At 48.5% G+C, this 24071-nt stretch overlaps 1 protein-coding gene across 5 annotated transcripts in view; it reads right to left on the bottom strand.

The window, feature by feature from the left end:
• Positions 1-24071, bottom strand: part of sox6 (SRY-box transcription factor 6) — a 104595-nt gene that overhangs the window by 54616 nt on the left and 25908 nt on the right. For all 5 annotated transcript variants that reach the window (XM_057024848.1, XM_057024866.1, XM_057024858.1 and 2 more), the window contains 3 exons: positions 15634-15874; positions 13296-13506; positions 100-189 (listed from right to left, as the gene is read on the bottom strand). In XM_057024848.1, the coding sequence (XP_056880828.1) occupies positions 100-189; positions 13296-13506; positions 15634-15874 (542 nt within the window). The remainder of the gene's footprint in view (positions 1-99; positions 190-13295; positions 13507-15633; positions 15875-24071) is intronic.

Below are 24071 nucleotides of genomic sequence, written 5' to 3'. Positions count from 1 at the left end.
GCACATGGATAATATATGTCTGATAGGAATGAGGGACTTGTTAACATGGCTCAGAGCGGTGTTTGTGTGATAAATCTGCCAGGTTCCACTCAGCCCTACCTTTGACTTCTGCCAGCAGTTCACTGGTGTTGAGCCGTTCCATCTTCTCCTTCCAGTCTTTAGAGAGAAGTTTCTCCATACAAGTGGATTCTGAAAGAAAAGGAGCCGTTTTAAATGGTTTATCCCCCATTTTGCGTGACTTGTTGTATATTGGAGTTAAATATGATGAGCTGAAACGTGGCAATTTATTAAAACATTAAAAGTGGAGGGATGAGCTGAGGGTTAAATGGGGATGGAGTGGAAGCATTGTGGGGATAACATAAGGGCAGATCCATTTGAGAGGGAGGCCGGGAGTGAGACGGGGTACGACCGAGTGTTCTCATGGCTGCCAATGATGAAAACAATTAACATTTGTCCAGCTGACAATGAATCAGAGGAGGAATGGCTGCAATCTGCCATGCTGTCGCTGGGTAGCTGATAAAGAACACACTGGGCCAGCTGACCCGGGCCTCCACCATCCCTGCACTGACTTGGCGTCAGTCTGTTCCCATCAAACACCAGCAGCAGAAGAAATCCTCTACCTTCAGAGGCAGTCTCCACCAACTGGCTCAGCTGGGAGCCGAATATGTAACCACTGGTACCGAGCTGTTAATGTTGATTTGGGCGGGTTCTTTTCTCCTGTTTGTATCTAATGTGATCATTTCACATCCGACCGGTGGGGTTTTTTAACCCATCTGCAACATCTCTTGACTGCACTTCCACAAACCAAACACTGCTGCTTCCTCCTCCAAACACTGACTTCAGAGGAACTGGGAGGAACGGGGGAGTCGCTACTCCGTGTGGCCTTGTTTATGGATGGCTTTCAGTGAGATCAAGCGGAGTGGCCATTTTTGTTTGATTGTCCACTTCCTCCGGTGAGATAGGGGTCGACAGGACGTCTTCAGCTCGGGGTCATTATAACATTACTTCTGCTTTATTGACTTTCCAATTCCGAACTCACAGTTTGTCCCCTTGACCCTGAGAGAGGGGTGGGGAGAAGGTGGGGGTGGGGGGGGGGGGGGCGGCTGCTCGTGTTTGCGCGTATTAACTCCCTTCATAGCGCCGAGATCACAGATCAGGCCTGGGAGGATGTGGGGGTGGGGGGTGCCCACGAAGCATAGCCCTCCTCCCCGGCTCCCCACCCCTGGGTGAGATGACTTCCTCCCCTGGAAGAAATCATAATCCTCCAACAAACAGGGCAACATCGGGCACCACATTTTCTGCCCTAAAGCACAGACTTATTTATAAAGTGGCAGAAAGGGGAAATAAACAAACAGTGAGCATATGTTAATATGCACACATATGTTCTCTCATTCACACGCACACGCACGCACACACACACATTTATCACAGATGCTGCTCCAGCAGTTGATCATTAAGGAATGCACCAACTGTTGGAGATAATGCGGTGCCAGCTTCCATTCTACTCCAGTCCTCCCCCTCCTTTCCTCCTCCCTCCCCGGAGAGCTGCCGCTCCCTCTCTTCTCCATCCCCTCCACTGGGCCAGACACGACCTGCCAAGTCCTGCAACAGGAGAAACTGCAGCTGGAATGCACCGCTGTCCTCCCTGCCTCCCCACCTGGGAGAGGTGAATAATGACCCGGATTACGATATAAGAATCACCCACGAACATCGTTCGGTGTCGGAGCGGCACCGGCGCGCCAGGCAACCCCAGATCTCTCTAATGAAAGAGGAGCAGGTTTTATAGACGTGCGGGAAAACCTCCGATGCCTGGCTGTTCTCCCCTCTAAAAGCATATTTTTTGCAAAGAATTTATTGGAAAATAAGAGGAATGTAATTTCATGTAGAGTGTTTTTCTTCTGGATAAAATAAACTCCTCACTGTCAAAATAATAATTACTGTTGGGTAATAACTCAGGGGGTCAGAAATAGATACCGGCTGCATTAGTACTTAAGCAAATATTTTCTGACAATTGCGATCAAGATTTCTAGAAGAAAACCTAAAAAGTCTGGGGGCAAAGAAGTTTGTTTGCTTGTTGATTTCCAAGTAGGACATCCCATACTGGGGAATTAGCGAACACAAGAGAGGAGCCCAGTGAGTTTATTTTTATTTTCCTATGTGGGATTTAAAATCTCTTGTACCCCCACCCGTTCCATTCCTTTCCCTTGTCCCTCTCGAGATAAAATGCTCTGTGGCTGGGGAGCAGGCCATTCAGCTGGGATGAGAATGGAATGAAAACAATAGCCCTTATCAGGCTCTTATTTACATGTTCCCAGCGTCTCTGCAGTAGACAGCTTGGCTTGTCACCAAGCCCAGATCGCCTCACTGGACGCAGACCAACTTCCTCCAGCCCCGGCGATTCCAACGGTCCCTGCGGACACTTGCCTGGCACAGACGGCTCAGCAGCAAGAGCAGACAGCAACATACAAGACAAAACTACTGGAGTGGGCGTCCAAGACGTGTTCCCAGTGAGAGAGGAACGGTTTCTGGACTTTTAAGCCTGTCTGGGTCTCATTGTCTCCTCTCTGGGGCGGATGCTGTAGAGCTGGAAAACTGCCCTCGACTCTTTTTCGCAGATTTATGTGAGATTCTCCAAGCGGCGGCCGGAAGAAAGTGCGCAGCCTTCGCTGATTTAATTCTGCTAAATTCAAAGAAGGGTTTATCTCCTATCAGCGTTGTCATCTATGCGGTGCGGCGTTCCTGCACAGGTGTTCCTCTGATCTATTGATGTGGGCCAGATTTAGACACCTAAAGCTGAGATGAGCGGGCCAGATTAGGCGACATCTCCTTACAGTAGGAAAAACAAAGCTAATGATCCTCGTAAATCTTCACAAAAGACAAGTATTCTGTTTGATAAGTCACATTTCCAGAGGAGAACGCTGCCCGTGAGCATGTTTCTACAGCTGATTTAAGGAGCTCCATCGGCTCAAACAGTCGCTGCACACTGGAGAACCTGGAGGAACGCTCAGTTCAACAAACCCATCAAATCTTGTTACCTGTAAAATGGACAGTAATGAGACAGAGCTTCAAAGTTCAACTCTTATTTCAAAATTGCTCTGCAGATCGCACACAGAGATATGACGTCCAGCGAAGCCAGTGCTACACAGAGGTCTGAAAGGTTTCATTTGCCAAATTAAAATATCAGGCGAAGCTGCAAAATGAATCATGAAGGCAAAAGTTTATTACTATATATATATTTAAATTGCATTTTAAAATATGAAAAGCTTGATTTGGTGCAGAAAGCAGGCCCACAAAAACAACGGATTGTTGTAACAACTGGCCTTTTACTCCACATTGAGCTGTCAGCCATCAAATGATTTCACATTTTGAGCTCTGCTGGCAGGACGGAGATACGTGTCTTTGAGTGTTTGTTGCGTTGAGAAAGAGTTGGCAGAGAACAGAGGTCTATCCAGCACAGTGGAATTAACCATAAGTCACGGATAACGCATGCTAGCGCTGGCCTTGTGTATTAGCTGCCCCGGCCTCAAGGGGAAACGTATAATTACTAAATCAATGATCAACTGACACTGACCATATCAATTATTGTCTTCCCTGAACGCAGAGGGGAAAAATGCCGCGAGGAGAAGCTGCAGAAAGACGGGAAACTGGGCTTAAAGCAGTCAGCAAATGCTTTCTGATTTGATATAAAACAGTTAAAGCGACGTTTGTGGGTTTTCTGAGCGCATAAGGAACAGACTGCTTAAAGGTCACGAACATTTACTTCATGCAATAGGCAGGAAATCATCAATCTCGCTTGTTTGCTCCTACAAAATAAGATGCTTACGTGCGCAGATTATGAGGAAAATGTGAGACCGGCGCGTGAATGATCTCAAAGAAATGAACCTGAATAGCTTTCAAAGACAAAGGCGGTTTCTCTGCTACCTTTCGAGCGCGCAGCCCGTCATAACCGAGGCGCCGTTCCTTCGCCGAAACATAAAAAAAACTGCGTCTCTCAGACAGACAATGATAGGTCGGCGTTTCATTTCCCATCCACTCTCGCTGCACAGGAAACAAATCAAAAGTCGAGACTGACTTATAAAAAAGAGAAAAGAAAAGAAAGAAAATGACTGTCACACACTCCAAGGAGTCCTTTGAATATCTTAATCACAGACACACTAAAAACAAGACCCCATCATCACACCAAATAAAACATAATAATTAGAAGAGGCAGAGTGGGAAGTGAGACGCGGAGAGAAAACATGTTTTTGTCATTCAGCCGGTAGCTCCCAAGACAACAGCTGCTGGATGCTGCAAATACTCCTGAAGTCTCCATAATCATGCCCTCATTGAAGTGAGGACAAAAAGGGCACTAATTGCAAGGGAGCAATCGGAACGCAATAGGTTACACACCCGGGTGATGCCGCACAATGGAAACGCTAAAGAGCGAACGGGGGGCATTCGGAGCACAACAGTTCGTCGGCGCTGGTATTCAGGTAATTACCTTCCCTCGTCGTCGCTTTTAATAAACTCTACCCCGTTCCAGAAGACTTTTAGGTGCAGTTAAATAATTCCATTTTTTTGTAATTAGTAGTTCTGGCATGCATAAATAAAAAGGAGCTGACATGTTGGAGCATTGTGGAGCACCTGCACCTCATGGTGGGCTTTCTTTAACTGACACCTCATCATTATTCCAGTTGGTGAGCATCTCAGTTAGCCACCTTTAGCTTATCCTGTTCAGTCATGTAAACGGCTGCTATAAATACACCGTAGCTAACCTGGAGTAGGTGCGCTTCAGCTACTACAGATTAAGTCTAAAGTGAGTATCACAGTTCCAGTCCTCCTTTCTGGGGGAAGGGGGGGTTTTGAGCCCCATTATGTATTCATCCCAATATAATGGGTGACCGCACAGCGACCGCTTTTATTTCGGCAAATTTCATCTTTCGGCTGCTTTTCCTCAGCACTGACCGACGCGTTAATCCCACCAGGTTGACCCGGCCGATCTGCAGAGACGTATACACAAGCAGCACCCTGACCTCTCTAAATAGGACACGTGTCTATCAAGCATATATGAATTAAGCGTCCCCGAGGGGCCTCACCTCCTGAGCTGAGCAGCATGTGACCTCTCCCAATCCATTTTACTGCGGCACTCTGTGGCAATCAGGCTTGAATTATTAAAGTGAGCGGTGAGCAATGATCAATTCATTGAGGCCCCCGCTCGCAGACCGCCCGGCCGTACTTCAGCAGAAATGACATTGAGATCACTTGAGTATGCTTCCAGACAATGCACATAAATGTGAAATACGTCAGCCCCGATATGTCAATAATCATAACCGTACAGGCTGAGGCCATGTTCGGGCTAATCCCGTGGAAACGGCGTTAGCAGATGTGAGGTGAGCAGGTTTGAGTTGAGAGTCCAACAGATGCTGGAGGAGTTGAAGAGCACCAATCACAAACCTCCCATCAGTAATGTTAATGTTGGACGGCGTCAGGCCCCCGCAGAGGGTCCAGAAAAAGCCAACTTTCAAAGTCAAATCTGCTCTGGAAAAATCCAAGGCGCCCCCGAAGAAACACGAAGTCCGAGGAAGACGAGAGGAAAAAAATCCAATCAAACTTCATGAGGAGCAGATGAGGAGCCAAGATAAACCAGCACTCAGAGCCCCCCAAAACTGCAATCTCCCCTTAAGCCGGAGAGTGGCAGCTGGCAGAACAGCTGGTGAATAGGATTAATGTCAGAAGAATGAAATAAAACTCAACATATGTCCGAGCCTGAGGTGTTGGGACTGTGCGTGATTGTGCCCCCGATGGATGCCATGTGTGCATCTGGAAGGAGCTGCTGTGCTGCTCCGCTCTCAACCCCACAAGGTCACTTTTAAGAACGAGGACCATTAAACGCCTCGATAGCAAAAGGAACTTTCCCCTCTGTCGGCTCTTTGCCCCTCTGCAGGGCAGCCTTCATCCAGGCAGCAGAGGAGCTGGGACAGACGGCTGAGAATCGGAGAATATCGGAGGATCCAGGTCTGATATGACACGTTGAAAAGCCCCGAGAAGGTCGGAGACGAAAGGTCGGATAAAATCGCATTCTCCTTTAAATGGGGGCATTATTGGGGGGGCAAGAACTGAAAATGTAGCTTGATTTCTAAAATGGCAGTGCTACAATTTAAATAAAAAATGTAAAAAAAAAAAGAGAAACCGGGGAAAAGACTCTAAAATCACATGCAAAGGACCCGCGATAAGAAACACGTGCGGATCATTTTAATTTATAATTTCCATTTGATGTTGGTAATCATTAGCGTCCTCATGCTGTAATAAATTATAATAATTTCTCACAAGAATTGAATTACCGGGTACCTTGCATTGGCAGGTTTTTTTTCGGGTTTTTTCTTTTGGGGATAGGGGGGTGGTGTGCACGCTACAATTTAACTGTCAAATCTGAACTTGCCTGCTAATCAGTGCTGGAAAACATTCACATTTATTCATCTATGTTAAATTAATAGACGTGTAGATGTGTGTGATCATGGCTGCTTGGTGTGATTTAGTAAATTAACGGGTGTCTGACTCTGCAAGGACAAAAAGAGACTAATAGGATCCACATGAATGCATTACAGTGCACAGCGAAGCCAAGTGTCGGGGAGACACATCCAAAGTTTATTTCATCATAAACGCTGGGCCACCGCGATGTGCTTGAGAGATTAAAAAACACAAATTACAAGAGCAAACCAGCCCAGATGTGGTGCTGCTGGGTGTTTCTCTATTTAAATGAGTTAGTTTTTTTTTTAAAAAAAAAAAGGAACACTATTTCTTATTTTCAAACGGTAATTAAAGGCGTTTATTGAATTCCACTTCCAGCTTTGTTTACCGAGATGCCAAGAGTTCAGGAATGTTCCTGCGAGCGCTCACCGGACTGGAACACCGAGACAGCCACTATTTTGAGATTGTATTTCTCTTTGTCTTGCAGGAAAAAGTTGGATCCAGACGCTTTATATTTGCGCCGCAATTTGCCGCCACACCGTAATAATAAACGTCGGGAGGAAAAATCTAAAAAACCTTTCGGAAAATATAAACTCCGATGCTTTCTGGAAACCACAAAAAGAAGCGCTCGGATGACTTAAAGCACAGTTGTTGGGGGAGGTGGGGGTCCCCCCCCTTCATATTCAGCCCAGGTCCTTCATGAATACAGAGCTACTGTGTTCAGGCTGAGACCTGCTGGGCAACGATGGAGAAATGTGCTTCTCATAAGTCACCCAGCTCACTGGTCTGACTCACAATTGGAGAGCTAATGACAATATTGGCTTGTAGAACCAAATGCCAGCCACCCAGAAAAATGGTGACAGGGAAGAATAAAAAGGAGGTAAAGCGATTATAACGTCTGAGCACTCCATTTTTCCAGGTCTGTGCTTGTCCGTGCGAGGTGGGGGGAGAGCCAGACAGCAACAGGAAATTAATGCTAATTTTAAAAAAGTAATGCTGTGTGATTGGCTGGGTGTGTGCTTGACGTGGCCTGAGGACCGAGCCCTGCCCGGCGGAGACTTGAGGAACAATTTTCTCACTCTTCCAAAGGGAGACGATGTTCGTCAAATAATTAAAGCCATTGGCACCCGGGCTCCTCGGCGCAATAAAACACATTTCTATTCATTTCTTCTGACATCTCATCTGCTGTAATGTTATTGAACAAGGAGAAAGAAGTGTTAGGAAACATCTGGTGATCGCTGCTGATTAAAGAGTCTCTTTGTTCAGGAGTAAACCCCGATGAGACGTTCATGCGTGCTCGGAGCGGGGAGGAAAATAAAAAAAACATACGAAACAGAGCGAAACAATGCAAACGTGTTAGTGCAAGTACGCCGAATGTCATGTTTTCCTGCGTCAATGCGGATCCTTTTGCTGGTTGGCGGATGTGCGAACGGCTTACGGAACAAGCCCCGAAATCATTAGGAGGCCACAGAGACCGTCTGTGTCCAGGGTGTGAGTTACGCTCGCACTATTTTGATCCTCGGTCAGATGACACCTGCTCCTTTGTCAAGCTATGTGTGGAGAATGCCTGGGAGCTGAATGCCACGGCTAGGACAGCGATACCGAGCTGGCACACGAGTCGGGACCCACTGCAGGCACTCACACACACACACACAGCAGGACACATGTGCCCTCTCTCTGCACCCCATCCCATTGTGGAACGGCCATCCCATCCCCCCTCCGCTGCCCCCCACGCTATTAAATTTGTGCAGACCCCTCTTTGCTGCGCTGCAGCTTCTTCATTTCACAAGCAAATGTCAGACAGAACGACATTAATAGCTTCTCTCTCCTTAAGTGTCAACATTATGCAAAGAGGGGCTTTTTTTCCTCCCTCCATCTAAATATATATACGTATCACAAGCAATCGGCCGCGCTACCGCGGGCCGTGGCGTCACTGCCGAGACATACCTACAACATGTGCGCGGGTGTGTGAATATGTGGAGACAAACAAGCCTCTGTGCAGCCCTGGCTGTGATTTGTCTCTCACAGACACCCATTTCCTCCTATCAAGGGGTTCCTGTGCAGCCACTAAGGCAGGATCAACAATGGGAGTTTTGTGCGGCGCTGGGTGCAGGGGGACACGCTCAACAGCTGAAACCCAGGAAGATGGTCCCTGGAATGCTCCGGAGCAGTTGCTACTGTTGACTAATCGGAATATGAGAACGGGGGAAGGTGATCTTGAATGCAAAGAATGGCACATTGAAGAAGCAGCTGCTTGTTTTGTCATCCGAATGACCAAGACAGCAGAAAGATTTCCCCTTTATGAACGCGCAACAAAATCTGCATCTTAGCTGGTGTAAAGTGAAACCTGTCCAGGCACCCCCTGCCCCCCCATCTCAGGGGGTGGGGGTGGGGGGGGGTGTGAATGCGGGGGCTCTGTTTTGGAGCAGAGAGAGCCAATAAGGGAGGGGGCGGATGAGCCACTTTGCTCTTCCTGCTACCGAGCTCAGCAAGTTGGCCACCAAAAAGACAGAGATTTTTGAAGGAGAAATCTCGATTGGGACGACACGGGGCCGGCGTGGACGAGGGGAGGGCAGGAAAAAGGCAGGCTAAAAGCATGTCAAGGAGAGGAGGAAGTAAGGTTGGAGGGGATGGCGCTTTTTCTTTTTTTTTTAAAGTTCAGATGTCAGGCTGGCAGGCTGCCCGCGGCGTACAGCCGAAAAATCTATTTAACGTCTGCTTCACAGGGCGACAAGAGGGTTGATTGGCAGCGAGCAGAGAGCTGCTTTTGATCATGTGTCCTAACAAGCGATTCCAGCTCATGTCTCTTCAGCCTGAACAGATCTACATTACCTATTCAAACAAAAGTGACAGACCAGAGCGCTGCTCCGCTGGGCTGCCCTGCCCGCCACAGGCCAAGAGAGCCAGCACACACACACACACACATGCGCACACACCAATTTACACTGGCTAGTTGATCAAATAGATTACGTGCATTAAAATAAGTAGCCTGCTGAAATCATGATGATAGTAGAGAGAGAAGATACTTAAAGGAGGAGCAGAGATGGCAGGCAGGAGAGAGGCTGGCGCTCGACTGATGTTTGGCCTGCGCGTGTGTGTCCTGCCAGGAGGGTCGCAGATGCCTCGCATCATTCGGCGAGAAGCTGCACGAGAGCGGCCTACGTGTGAAAAAGGGCCCGAACACCAGCGACCCGGGCAACTGGATTCCGGTTCTTATTGCCTATGCATGGAGTCAGGGGCTCGGTGTTACACCTTTCCAGAATCTTTAGTGCGCTGCATCAAAAATAAATGAATCTTCCTCGCGGATCATTCGACAGTTCTGTGATTAAACAACTCAGGGCCGCGGGGAAGAGTGGCGCCGACGGCAGACGGGGCCGTGGACTGATGCTCCTCGCTTCCGCCACTTCTCACCCATGCCTGAATCTCATTACATGGCCTGTTGTAATAGTGGGATAATGACCCGGGGCTACGCTCACAATGCCGCTCGCTCCCCCGCCCGCGCCCAACCTGCCGCACGGTCATTATACAGTGATAATACGCACACCCGGTGGGGCGGATTACACTTACAAACAAAGGAGAGGTGATGCAGGCAGAGGCGAGAGAAAGACGTCCTGACAGCTCTCGCGCATGAGCTTGGCTACCTGCTGCTTTGGGAGGACGTCCACACAAGTTCTTGCAAAATCAGGACACTGATTAAGTAGTGTCCCGCCATCGCACAACGTTGGACGGTGGCCGATCATCACGCCTTGGTTGTTATCTTCTACTGACCAGACGCAGAGATGCAGTAAGACCTGCTCCTAATTGCCCATTAAGAACACGAGAAGGACAAACGATGATAACTGGATCCATTGCGGTTCTGGTTTCATTGGCTCAGGAAGCAGAACCCCGGATTCCTCACGCGTGAAGCTTATCCCTAGCCCTCGTCCTTGTCCTGGGGGACGATCGTAAAGGCTCAGCGTGCATGCATTTCCGTGTTGACTTGCACAGTATTGATTCATACTTTAGTGTATTATATAAAACTGTTCTAATTGCTTGTGAATCAAATCAAGGTCACCTTGAATTTTTATAATGGTGGCTATTTTTTGTCCACCCCCCCACCCGATACTTTATACTGACATTTTTAACTCTTGACAAGTGCTGTCCAGAGGCCTATCCATAAATAATGCATTTACAATACCTAGTAAATAAACATGGGGCACAATCGTTAGCCCTGCTGGCAACTGGGCCTAATAGAGCTTTTACAGCAAAGGTGACTATTCAGCTAAATGCGGCGCTCGCTGCCGGGAGGACATTTTCATTCATTAGCACAGTCACAAGCACTTAAAGCACTTTAAGGACCAGAAATGGAGAGGAAGGGTGGAAGGATAGAGAGGGTGAAAGGGTACAAAATTGGAGATGAGGGGGGTGGAGGAACCAATGTCTTAAAGGCTAAGAACGCTTCAATTGTTTTAATGTTTTTAGGGTTTTCTAGTATGGCCTTCACCTGTTGCCACAGGTCATGTTACAACCTGACTGGTGCCGTTCTTTCAGTTTGGACTTTTTTCTCCAAAAGGGTCAGAAATGGGAGGGACATGAAAACCACCCCAACTGTGTGTCAGGTACACTTCCGCATGAGCAGAACATGCCGCAGGACACCGGGCGGCTATTTTCGAGGTCGCTGCATTCTTTCTACGTCCATCAGGACAATGAACCCTCGTGTCCAGACAAAGAGGCCAGAGAGAAGAATGGCAGCATGTGGGGCGTCTCCGAGGACCGCTGTGATCCGGACCAGGCAGGCACCGAAGCAGCAGAATTAGACACAACAGTTGTCACGCTTAGATAAGCGATATATTTAGCTCATCTGTTGCCTGTGGCACATTAGCAACATCATTAAGACAACAAATGGCCTCTCCAAGGTTAATCCTGTCCTTTTCAATCTCCCCAACAGCATCTCTCTCTCTCTCTCTCTCTCTCTCTCTCTCTCCCTCCACAGACAGGCAGCATTTTCTGGAGGTTTTCTTTTTGACTTTAAAGAGTCCCTCCCACTCCTTTTTACAGTAATCACTGATCATCACCGCTGAAGCTTCTTCAAGCACTCTCAAGAACAGAGTATCTCTCAGTTCCCGTGGCTCGGGGGCACCCCGTTGAACTTTCGGAGGCTCTTGTCTTCTGCAGCGTTCCCCGGAAACTAATTTCCTCCCGACGAGGGAGTTTGCTTAGGTGGCGGCGGTACATGGCACATGAGGCAGAGCGAGCCTCTATTATTAACAAGAGATTAAAACAGCTGTATTGCACTCCAGAGCGGCCACTCCTCTCGGCGCTAACATACGGCCCTGGATTACAAGATGCACTTGACCATTTAAATTACTGCAACAACCAGCCTTCACCAGCTGGGGCTCATTAGCATAACACTCGCCATCACTGCAGAGAGCATCGAACCATCTTTTCCTGGAAATCAGCTCTGCACAACCCAAACTAAATAAATCCCTACCTCAGGGATATAAAGGGTGGGGGGGGGGGGGGGTTACAGAACTCAACGCTTTACTGAAAATGTTCCGGTGCTGAGAGTCGATATTCTCCAGTGTCCCGAGCTCAGTTTTGATTGAAAAAGTTCAGCAATAAGAAAATGAATTATTCCTAATAATATTCATGACTTCAAACCTGGGGGGTTGGGGGGAGTGGGGGGGGGGGGGGTCTCAGCTCAATACTGACTCTAGGTCACGCGATGGTGTCAGACATCCCAGGACCATCTCTGTTGGAAGAGTTTAATTTGCTGTCCTAGAGCATAAAAAACAATGTTTCATGTTTTTATGTTTCAGGGTCTGCATGGGACGTAGAAACGGAGGTGAGTTAGGAGTAAGAACGGGCTTTTTGCAAGTACATTTGGTAGAATTTAATCAATTTTCTGTGGTCACTGGGCCAGTTTTTAATCATTGAAGACGAGTCGTCCGCTGCCGTCTTCAGAACACAAATAATCAGCCTCCACATTAGGACATGGCTGAAAGGTTACCTATCTGACACTCTGATACAAAGATCACCCAAGGAACACTTAAAAAAGAAGTGGCAAATTATTTTTAGGCTAACAGAGGTCTAATTTATTCATATGATAAAGTGCTTAAGCTAAGAGCTCCCCAGACACTAAATGAGACACATGCATTCCCGAGGGTTTAAACATTTGATTGGGTGTAGTTACATTACTACAGCCCTAATTAAGAAGGGGGATGCGTTTCAGCAGCACTTTCAAATATTTGTTTTTTTCCACCATGCCCTCGATAGTCTGCAGGCTGTGGGAGAGACAGCAGGGTGCAGTTATGACACAAACCTACGTGAAGGCGGATTTTCATCCGTTGTAGGAAAGTAAAACATGGTGGAACCTCACGCTGCTCCGAATTACAATTGAACTTTTAATCAATCTGACATGTGACAGGTAAGAGTGAGTTTGGTTTGTTAACAGTACAGCGAACTGAGAGGAACCTCAGGGAAAAGGGCCGGAGACATAGAAAAGAGGTAATGTTCCTGGCACCGGGTCAGCAGAATGAATTTTATAGTGAAATAGTTTGCCTTGGCGCGGCAGCGGACCACACTTACGCCGGGGCGCGCTGCCACGCAGCTCTTTGTCACACTGGAAAAAGCTCAGAACGAACTGGAAACACAGTAACGTCAGAATTCCCGTGTGGCGTGCGCCTGCGTGAGGGCTCGGGACTGAGATACAAGAAGGAGGAGCTGGCCGTTGCAGAAAGGTGCACGTTCAAAAAAATGGGGGAAAAAATTGGGGAATATTAGGACCACTTAAGAGAAGGAAAGTACACACACACACACACACACACACACACACACACACACACACACACACACACAGGGGGTCATACCGTCTTGCTCTGTCTTTGTCATCTCCTCCAGTTTCTTCTGCTTCAGTGTGTCCACTACGTCTGCCAGGCTTCCTTTACGGCGCTCCGGAGTTCCAAACGCTGATCCGCTCAGCATGTCGCTTCGCTCCCGGGCCCCCTCCTCTGGCTTGTGCGGGGAGGTGGAATTGTTCCGGAAGGAGTACTGGGAGCATACTTTATTGCTGTCAGATTCCTGTAGACAAAGAAGAGTTGAAAAAGGGGGCGTGGTGGCGACGCTGGACGGAAATTGTAATAAATGAGAGGTATCTTTTCACATTTTGTCACGGCTCTATTTAGCTTTTCAGCAGTTCTCCTTTCAAACCCACTGATTGCTTCGTCTACTTCTAGTTTCTTTTTTTTGTGGCGTAGGGGCAATCCGTCCACTAAAAATTGCCGTTTCTCGAGCCCTTCTGTGCATTCAACAGAGCCGCACTCGTAAATGAGACATGACAAGTGAAAAACTGAGATGAAATGATGAAGTATACTTTCACAGGGCCACATCCATAATACGCGCGAGTTTTACTTTTCATCTGCACCAGACGACAGGGGGAAGAAAAAAAAATGTCTCCCAGCTGTAATTTCTCAAATTGCTTTTGAGTGTGCATTTGTGTTTGGATGACTGCTGTGTAATTTGTTCATTTTCTAGTTGAGACTTATTCTCAGCTGAGTGCCTTCAGTTGTCGTAAATCTGCATCCTGTCTCGAGCTGTTGTTGTTTTTCAGTCCCACCTGTGTATGGTTTAGTATTTAACCAAAGGTTCTGTCTCTGGCTGAGTGCTTCCCACACACAAACAGATTCATGACGGAAATGAAGGCAAGAATGGCGGATGGAAGGGGGGGGGGTACTTGGAGGGAACGCGCGAGCATGCAGACTGTGGCTGACATAAGGTGGTGTTAATTATGGTTTGTGGAGTCTGAGAAAGCCAAAGGGAGCCGGGTTTGCAGCTTTTAACGGGGGAACACTTAGCTTTGATTTAAACTTTGGCCCTCCGTAGTAAAGAGAACAAACAAGACGCACGTTTGAATTCTTGCTGCGCGGCTGCCGCGCAGGAGCGAGTTTCCGACAGCTGCGTCGCGAAGGGTTAAAAAGCAAAAGCTCGGCAGACAATCCCAAAAAAAAAAAATGAAAGGAATGCGCCGGAGGAAGTGCCAATTCCTCATCTGCGCGCTTCACGTCGCGCTCCAGGCGGCGTTGCAGCGGTGTGTTGGGTGGTCTGGTACCAAGCGCCAGGGTGGCACGACCCAGCGCCAGCCAACGCCGCACCTCCCTGCCCTGGGCTGGGTGATTATGCAGTGTGGCAGAGACGGTGGAGGGTGCTCGAGGGGAGTGGAGCAGCGCCGGGTTAATCAGCTGGCACCGGTTCAGGGCACAGCCCCCACAGACGTACGGCACAGCAGTGGAGTCAGGTAATCAGCACGAACGCCACTCTCCTTCCTTTCTCCTTATGCTTTCCCCTCCTCTTCTCTGCACCTCTGCCCACCACCCTCCATTTTATCTTCCTCCCCCTTTGCGCGGTTGAAGTCACTTCCGTGAAACGCGCTCTAATTTCTGTGCAGCTTTTAAGTACGCATTTCTTTTTTTGTTGCCAGTTCTTGTTTTTGTAGACTTGCACTGTTTTCTTGGGGCCGAAACGCTTTACAGAGATTCTCTTTGCGACAGATGAAGACAACACCTGAGCCCCTCTTTTCTTGTCAAGTCTCCACACCGTCAGGCTCTTAAGCTATGTGCTATCTGTTGCCCATGTGTCTGGGCTGCAGCGCTGACGTGTGGAGGGTCTTGGTGGCCAACTGCGGCGCTGCTTCGGAGGCCCTCTGGGTCTCTTTACCACCGATCCGTCTGTCACTGACAACCACCTGCCTCTCCTGTCTGTAGCTCACAGTGGTCTGTTCTTCCCCTCCTCTTCCCACACATTCAAAGAGCTCTGCGCTCCTTAGCGCGAACGCCGTTTCTCCCTGCAAAAACGTGACCTTTACTCAGACCTTTGTCAATAACAATACCATAAGATGACGCTGTGGTTTTCCGCGGTGCCGTTTGACACGGGCGGCATAATTCTGCCGAATTTGATGTGTTTTGGCAGAGCTGGGGGCTGATGATTGCAGAGGTTTCGCAGATCTTACTGGGTCAGGAAAAGTACCTGCTGATTATTGATCGCAAACGCCGGGGACAATAAAACAGTGCGGACGGGAACTCACACAGGGTTTTTCTTTTTGCACAAAAGCAACAAAAACGTGATACAAAACCAGTCATCAACTCCTCCCAATGAAGTGGAAGCAGTGCCTCTGCAGAACCTATGCGGTTCTTGTGTGTTGTTATGTCTCACCATGCGCTGCTGGGCCGACACCAGGCTGTCCCACTCGCTCTCCGGCGGTATGCTGCTGAGCTGCTGCATTTCCTCGTGCTGGGCTTTTCCGTGGAGCAGGCTGTGCAGGGGCAGCTGCGGCGTGCCGTGGGCTTCTGCGCTCTCCTCTTTCTCCCACGACAAGTTGTCCTGACTCATGGCATCATCCCCGTCAACCACGGAGGCGAAAGGAGACGTGGCTTGCTTGGAAGACATGACTCTGCTGCGGGGCGACGAGAAAAGAGGGGCCTTGGTCAGGACGAGCAGACGGCAGCTCGCAAGCACAAAAATTCATATTATCGTACAGATAAGGTAATTGGATTGGAGTTATTAATGAAATCACATTAAAGTTGTGCGTAAGTGCGCGTAAATGTCTTGGACAGCTAATGCAGGAACTTACATGGAGGATTGATCATAGATACCGCAGGCTTTAGCTAATCTGATTGTCCTTTGTTGAACATTGTACAGAGAAATGAAAATGTGTGTTGATGTTCAGGCCTCCAAACCAGAAATTAGACTGACCCCAGAAGACATTAGAGGTCTATGAAGTAAATGCTGGGATAAACAGACTCAGACACAGTGACAGACTGTTGTACTCCCTCTCTCTTTCTCTCTCTCTCTTTCTTGCCCAGTTCTACCAGGGCAGCCGTTGTGGATCTGAACAACGGGTGCCTTAGTTAATGTTGTGTAGCAGCAGCTGTACAAACAAACCCACATAGTCAGGTAGATGGCCAGCCAGGACCATGAGACTTGTGTCTCATGGCATGACTTCCTGGGTCCAGAACAGGGGCCCTGGCCCTTAATTGGAGCCATCCATTCAACTGTTTTCTTTAATTAAATTGAAGAACTGGTGGATCTTGATTGAAAAGTCTGATCAAAGTTCATAACATTTATGTAATGGTAATTAGACATGGATTGCGTGTGTGTGTGTGTGTGCACATTTTATTCATGCACGCAAAAGGCCCGCCACAAGCGGCTCGTCCTCAATGGAGTGTGTGAGTGAAACAAAGCACTGCTTTTGTATCACGCCGTAAATCAGGCGGCATTATTTTATCACTGAAATATTCAGTCTCTCCGGCACTTTTGCTTTGGTCTCCAGCCATCCGTCAACCCAGCGAGGCGTGAGCAACAATAGGGGACAGAGAGGCAGCGCGAGCGCTGGAGACTCCATCTTCCTATAACATGTGTCTACAGCAATCTTGTTAAAGAATGCAACAGATCTGCGGCAGGCTCCATAACAGTATTTGTCAGCAGGAGTTAATAATTTATTAGCGGAGCTGGGAGGGCTGCGCTAAGGCAGGAGAACCCCCCCCCCACCTCCTCTCTGAGCCCCCCTTTCCACACTGCCTCATGTAACCGAGCGGGGAGAAGGGGAAGTGTGGCAGTAATTCTCTGAAAATATCTGAGGGCACTGGGTGTTTTATTCCTAATATTTGGAATGGGAATCATGACGGGGCTCAGATCCCGGGGGCTCCCAGTGCAGCACGATGCAGGAATGAGACGAAATCAGCTCCATTTCACAGAAAACGTTCGGACTAAACGCTGTTTTCACCCCCTGCGCGTGGTTACGAAGCGCATTCTCCTGACGCTGAAATAACCTCTTATTTTTCTCCTTGTGAGTGGAAAAACCAAGTCCAGAATGAGCTTTAATTTACGACAGAGAAAAGATGATGAACTCAAGAGGAGAGCTCATAAATCCCCAACAGGCTGCCCTCCTTTATGCCTGATTAAACAACAACAATGAACAGCTGAGGAGTGACTGACAAGTAATCAATAACCACACCAGGCACCATCTTCCTAAAGAGCCCCCCCCACACACACACACACACACACACCCAACCCAGTGACTTTGAGGACTCCAGGCAGAGACAAGGCGTGCGGGGGTGCAGTGGGGAGGTGGGGGTGGTGGTGTGTGTGTGTGTGTGGGGGGGGGGGGGTCATTTGGAGAAGAAAACGCTCTATATATAGCTGACAATATTACGCACATTTGAAGGATTAGGACTCAAGGTCTCCAGCCGCGGTCTCATATGACCCGGAATGCTTTGACTCATGAATTGTTCCCCCCGATAGTGTTTCATCATCGTGCAAAACAACCATCTGTTTAATTGGTGCGCATTAGGAGCGTTGTGCCCCGCTCATCTTCATGGTCTTGTGACCGGGGTGGCGGGGGGAGAGGTGAGGATGGTTGGGGGGGTATCTCGTTTCTTCTTTCATCGTAAAAGGGTCTGAGTGACTTTCACGTCTGCTCTGTCACACTGTTTACCTTTTATAGACAATGGTGATAAGTAACCCCCACCCCCAACAACACATGTCTCGCTTGTTGCTAACGTCTTGCACCTTTGGCACCTGCTGCATCGGCAGAGCGGATGAGGGAGTCACAAATTCTGGGGGATAAGGAGAGCTTGCACAGTTACTTGTGCACACAGCCCGCCCATAAATGCTCACTATTATTAGTATATTAGTATTACTGTTACTGTCTTTAAAACAGGCCTCCAACATTCAGAAGTTTAATCTTTATTTTCCCAGTCTATAAACCACCCTGACTCATGCGGAACATTTTGCAAAAGGTGGTGATAAGCTTGCAAAAAAAAAAAAGTGTGTAATCATTAATGATAAAACAAAAAAAATGGTTTGGGGGCTTGGAAGCATGTGAGCGAGAGACAGAAAGGGAGAGAGAGAGAGAATCATCTGCGCGTTTCCCTTCAGGGGCTCCTCGTGTTCTAACAGGTGCCGCCGTGGGGTTCCTCTGGGTTCCTCACCTGCCATAATGAGATATTACTACCTGACAGCTCCCAGCTGGAGGGGCACTGACACGGAATCCACCGTTTAGCACAATTAAATTGTCACCCTCCATTGTGATTGTGCCACGCTGTGCAGCAGCCAGGCTCCTGGGTACATAATCAACTCGTAACACAGGCTGTAAACTGTGCACCGTTAGTCTCTTTATCCTTACACACACATATTAAGACTGCGAGTGTGTGCATATACTGTTCATATACTGTCCTGAGTGCTGGAGTCATTTCCTCCTCCTCTCGCAGTCACTTTGAATCTGCGATACGCAAGTTGATTTAAATCTCTTAAGCCTCGGTCGACAAAGTAATTACAGATAATGACATTAAAATGTAGCAAATGGTTGGGAAAATACAGATTTTTCCAACAAGGCAGCTCACTGTACGGCAGCTAGAGAGTTGTCTAAACGAATTTGTTTGAATTGTTCCGCCATTATTGTTGACCTCGCCTCGCAAAAAGTCAACTCAATTACGGCGCCACTTCATTCTCACTTCACTCTCCCTCCTGGTGCCTGTCTATTAGCCGCCACCGCGGCGAAAGCCCGCACTCGAACGATAGCTGCCCAGAGCGAATTAAGCCAGCCACCTGAAGTGCGCACTTTACATACTGAGCAGAGCATTGATAATTACATTGCAGGGTAAATTATTTGCAGTAGTATGCCGCTGGAGGAACTGCCTTGTATCCGACTTTATGCGCTGGTGCAGCTGCCATGCCAGCGTGGTTGGCGTCCTTGCCCCCTACACAAGGCGAAGGCAGATGCAGGTGTGAGAGTGCTTAAGTGTCCCTGTCTGTCTACTCAGAGAGGGTCGATGAGCACTCACACACCGAGTCCCTCGCCGTCCCCTCCCTCCTCCCACTCCTCCTCCTCCTCCTCCTCCTCCCCTGCCCCCCTCCTCCCCCTCCTCCGGTGTGCGCCATTGGTCGTTTTCCTGATCCCAGGACACAAGCTCCGAGCTGGATAACATAACAGCCTCTCAGTTCACCCGGACACTCAAGTTCACTCGTGCGTGCACTTTCACAAATGAAGGATGGCCTTCCCAAAAAAAAAATCACCACTAGCATTTTATTTCTTTCTTCGCGAACTGACTTCGCGTCTTTAACAGACGCTCTCCGCCAGCAGAGGGACGGGCTGGATGTTCTCATCGACACCACGAAGCTGCACCAGACAAACTGCTTCCGTGTCTGAACGGGTGAATCACTCTGACACAAGGGAGGCTGCTTTTTTTTTTTTTGGTTTACCCCCCTTTTTTCCCCAAATTTCTTTTCTCCTCCCGTCATTTCTTTTCTTCATCTTAACGACCCGCCGGAGAGACGGCGTTCCCAGAGAGCCTCCGGCCGCCGCCGCACTTAAGCAAACCTCACAGCGAGCCGAGCCGTCAGCCGACACAGGCCTGTTTGCCGAGCAACAGTGGAGCTTTGTGGCCGGCCTCGCGGCTGACAGTAAGTTATGAGCCCTTTGTGAGCAGCAGAAGGAAAACAGAGATCGGAATTTGGCAGGAACATAATCATACAGAATTCTCCTTTTCAGGGAACCTGAAAATTTCATGGAAACAATTGGGCATTGTTAAAGGACAGAAAAGCGGCGGTGACAGATGAAATATATAGCAGGGGCCCCCGCTTTTTGTCCAACAGTAAACAGAGCGCCATTCAGGCCAGGTCCCTTCTGTCATTTATAAAGAAGATAACTTCTATGCAGCAGACGTCAAGAAATCCAGCGTAGCATCTCCGTGGGGGGAGGAGGGGTCCAAACAGAAGCAATGGGAAGTGTCCCAAATTCCCAAAGAGGTCTCCATTCCATAGAAGAATGGATGATAGAAAGAGAAATAAAGCAACACGTGATTTTTTTTGGATTGTTATCGTGATTAAAAGCTGAACAGTTTCTGTATTTGTTTGCAATTTTGTCCTTAAAGGGAAAAATTATGGTCCAACGCAGCTCCGTTGTTGAGGGGCTGGAGGACAACAGCTCATTAGCTGCAGTTAAACCCAACTCCAATTCATTAGAGGGCCCCCCCCCCTTTACTGCGATTCTTTATCTCTTCCTGAATCCCTTAATTGTTCGCTGAGAATGCTCAGACAAGGGAAGGCAGACAAACGCCTCTCCCCGCTCACAAACGCTGAATTTCTTTTCCATCTCTGTCTTTGAGGCTTTTCATGGTTTAAGTGCTGCGAGGAGACGGGCCAGAGAGAGAGGAGCCACGTTTCATGTGACACGTCAATTGGAAAATCAAAACAGGGGTAGTTCATTTGCTCCACCCAGATGAGGCCATCGAGCGGAGCCATGATGAATAGGGGTCAGGCGAGCCACACCTCCAGGATTTATGATTAAGGCTTATTATGTTGGGAAACTGACATTGATTGCTGATTTAAACCACTGAAACCAATTAATTTGCCAGTGCTGAATAGCAAGCATGGGCAACAGTGTGTGTCATCCTGACAGGTTGGACGGGAAGAAGCCAGGCGGAAGCGCAGGACCGAGCATACAGTGCCGGCTCTGTTTGGGGGCAGTTAAAAGTTACCGTGAGTGATTGACAGCTGATACAAAAACCAGAGAGACGGGAGGAGAGAGGGAAAAAAATGAGCCCTGAAGAGGAAAACCAGAAGCCAGGGCCGCTGATGTGAGTAATTGCCCAAAAATTTGGTTCACGGAAGACATGTAGAAGCTACTGCTTTAGCAACGCTAAGGCGGCTTCATTCATAGACCAACGCTGAGAAAAGCTGAGTAAATGAACATGGAACAGAGCTCTAATAAAACCAGAGAGCTGACAGACATGGCTGAACAGAAAAAAAAGTGGTTGTGGAGTGTGTGTGTGGGGGGGTATTTCCATTTTGGGAAAGGGAGCGCTATAGTGGATCGGATGCTAACTGAAACAGCTTCAGCGGCCTGCAGCTAACCATGTGTCTGACAACTCATACCCTGCTTCAGCTCGCCTGCATTTGTCCAGAGCGACACAGGGAAGAGGAGACAGACGAGTGGCGCACCTCCCGGCGTGTTCATGACAAATGTCGCATCACGCTCCACTGCATGTTATTTTCTGCGTGGTCGTCAAGGAAGCGCGTGTTTACCAGTACCTTCTCCTCCGTGCCCAGAGGACACATGCATCATGACAGTGCTTCAAAATGAAATCATTAACTAAATTGCTTTCTTAAAAAGCCACAAGTGTGCAGCAGGATTTGTGTTTGTGTGTTTGGCTGCGGGCCACAGGCCTCTGGTTCCCAGGCAGCCTCTTCCTCGGCTCTGTTGTGGTTCCCTGCCACCGCACTCATTATTGCTCAGCCTCGGCGCAGCGCGGCGCGGCGCTGCAGCGCGCGGGGCCGGTAGGAAATAATCTGGTAATCTCAAACTGCTTCATTTCGACTGCAGCCGCGATCACACAAAGAGCGCCTTTGTCCCGGGAACGCCTGGATCGCAATCAGCAAATAAGGTGAAAATGGGCGCGACTTTGATTGGATTTTAAGGGACATCTATACTCATCTGGCATCAAAACTAAGTCTCTATAAATGTCACGCATGTTTGTCTATATCATGGATTTTAAATAGGGGGGGGGAGGCAGGAAGCAGTTAACAAAGAGAAACAGAAATCCATCAGGGATGAATTTCTTTAACCAAAGTTAACAGAAAGGAAGGTAAATAAGGAGCGAAGGCCAGACAAATATTTGATATTTAGCGACTGTTGTTGAGGTCACACACACTCACACACACACACACACACACACACACACGTACACACGGACCCTCGCCCTGCTGTCTATCTGCCCTCCTCTGAGTTCAGGGTAGCAGATGTGTCTTTCACAGCCTAAAGTGTACAACTAGTCTGCAAACAATAGCGTGGACTCGACAAAGGTCGCTGCACACTTTACAGTAAAGAGCAAACCTCACGACTGAAGCGTAGCCTCACTTTTCTACCTCTCCCGACTGCCCTTAGGAGGCCTTCACCGCCCCACCACATGCACTTTTCAAAAGAAGTTAGAGTAAGTTAGAGTCAACTTTTAACTTAACCGGCTAAGATAAAAGTTAATCAACAAGGTCGTCCCTGTTCTCTCTACCTTTGCAACCGCGTGATGTGTACGTGCAAAACGCTCCCAGATCATTCCCAGATCACGGAACGCTATCTTGACCATTCCTACTGTGGTGGTGCAAGGTTGTGACGAGATTCCCTGATTCCGCCTCCATGTCTGCGCGTTTGGGACCAAGTTGTGGAGAGCCTGTGCAGTCCATAAATCCCCCTCTCCGGTGTCAGCGGGGCAGCTGTCCAGCATCAGCCTGGCATGTGCTATAAATGGCAGCTACATCACTATAGCTCAGGCTAAAAATATGGGACCCATTTTCTTCCGTTTCCCTGCATTCTCAATTGTGTGAAACTTTAGCTGAGAAAGTCTGTAAGGCCAGGGTTTATGCGGGGAACAGCGAGAGTATTGGTTTTGGACCCGCTGAAGCGCATAAAGCAAATCCCCAGTATTTTAACAGCAAAATCCCAAAAAAATTACAGCATTAGCAACTTTTTTTTTTTTTTTTAACTTTGCTTGTGAGCCAGGATTCTCAAAAAGCTATCAAATGTTTCAAAATTTCCCACAACCCCCTCATGTGGGCGTGCCCGTGAAGTGCTTCACTCCCATCTTTTCAAAGGCTCTGAGGGATTGCATCATGGGGACGAGGGTGTAAGACGATGGTAGCAACATGGTGTAACATGGAGGAAATACCTCATGGCGGTTGATTCATAAACACGTCGGGTGCGCTGCCAGACTGGCCTCGCAGTCCAGGCTGGTCTGGGCTGGATGTAATGTTTGACTGTGTCCAGTGCCAAGTCCCCAAACTGTCCTCAGAGCTGTGGCAATATAGTCTAGGCCCCGCCTCCACCATGGAGCTTCCAACTAAACACATTGACCCTCATTATCAGAGACCCTTATTTGATGCAGTTACACCCGGCACGCCACAACCGCGCGCCAAGAGTCAACAGCGATCTGCATATTCAATGACTTCCGTAATTACATGTGCAATTCATCAGATGGGAGGTGATTGCAGGGGAAGTGGGAGAGAGTGGGATAGGGAGTAACAGAGAGGTCTGATTCCTGGAGGACCAAAGTCTAATCACAAAACTAACATGATAATTGAAATCCAAATGGAAAAGCGCGGCTCTCTGGGAGAGCGTGTCAGACGCGGAAGAGCGGAGGTGCGAGGCGGGGAGAAAGTGTGGCGGATGAAATGTGATTTAAACTGTGCGTGTAATACACAGGATGGCAACAATACACTCTTAACGAGAAAAACGGTGCCTCTGTAATCCGTTTAGGGGGGGCTAAATTTGATCTAACAGCCTGCAGTGGAAAATACATTCATAATTTCCTCATAGCAACGCGGAGCTGCATTATGGCTGAATGCACCGTCTTCGTCCCATAGTTGATATCAAGTGGGGGCACGCTAATCAGATCTGACAACAAGTACACAGAATGGCGTCACGCTTCCTCTTTTCTCACATTTTCCTGCTTTGACGGGCGTCATCACGCACATCTCCTGTCATAATGGACGGGATTGTTCCCTGACATTGCGCCGAAGAAAGTTGTCCTCCGTTTCACCCCGACAGCGGTCCACAGACAGTGACCGCAACTGCAGGACAGTCCTCCGTCCCTCTCTCTGCA

Source organism: Takifugu flavidus, chromosome 2, assembly GCF_003711565.1.
Source record: "Takifugu flavidus isolate HTHZ2018 chromosome 2, ASM371156v2, whole genome shotgun sequence".
Lineage (NCBI taxonomy): Eukaryota > Metazoa > Chordata > Actinopteri > Tetraodontiformes > Tetraodontidae > Takifugu > Takifugu flavidus.
The sequence above is the reverse complement of the archived record's forward strand: the minus strand, read 5'-3'. Positions and strand labels throughout refer to the sequence as shown.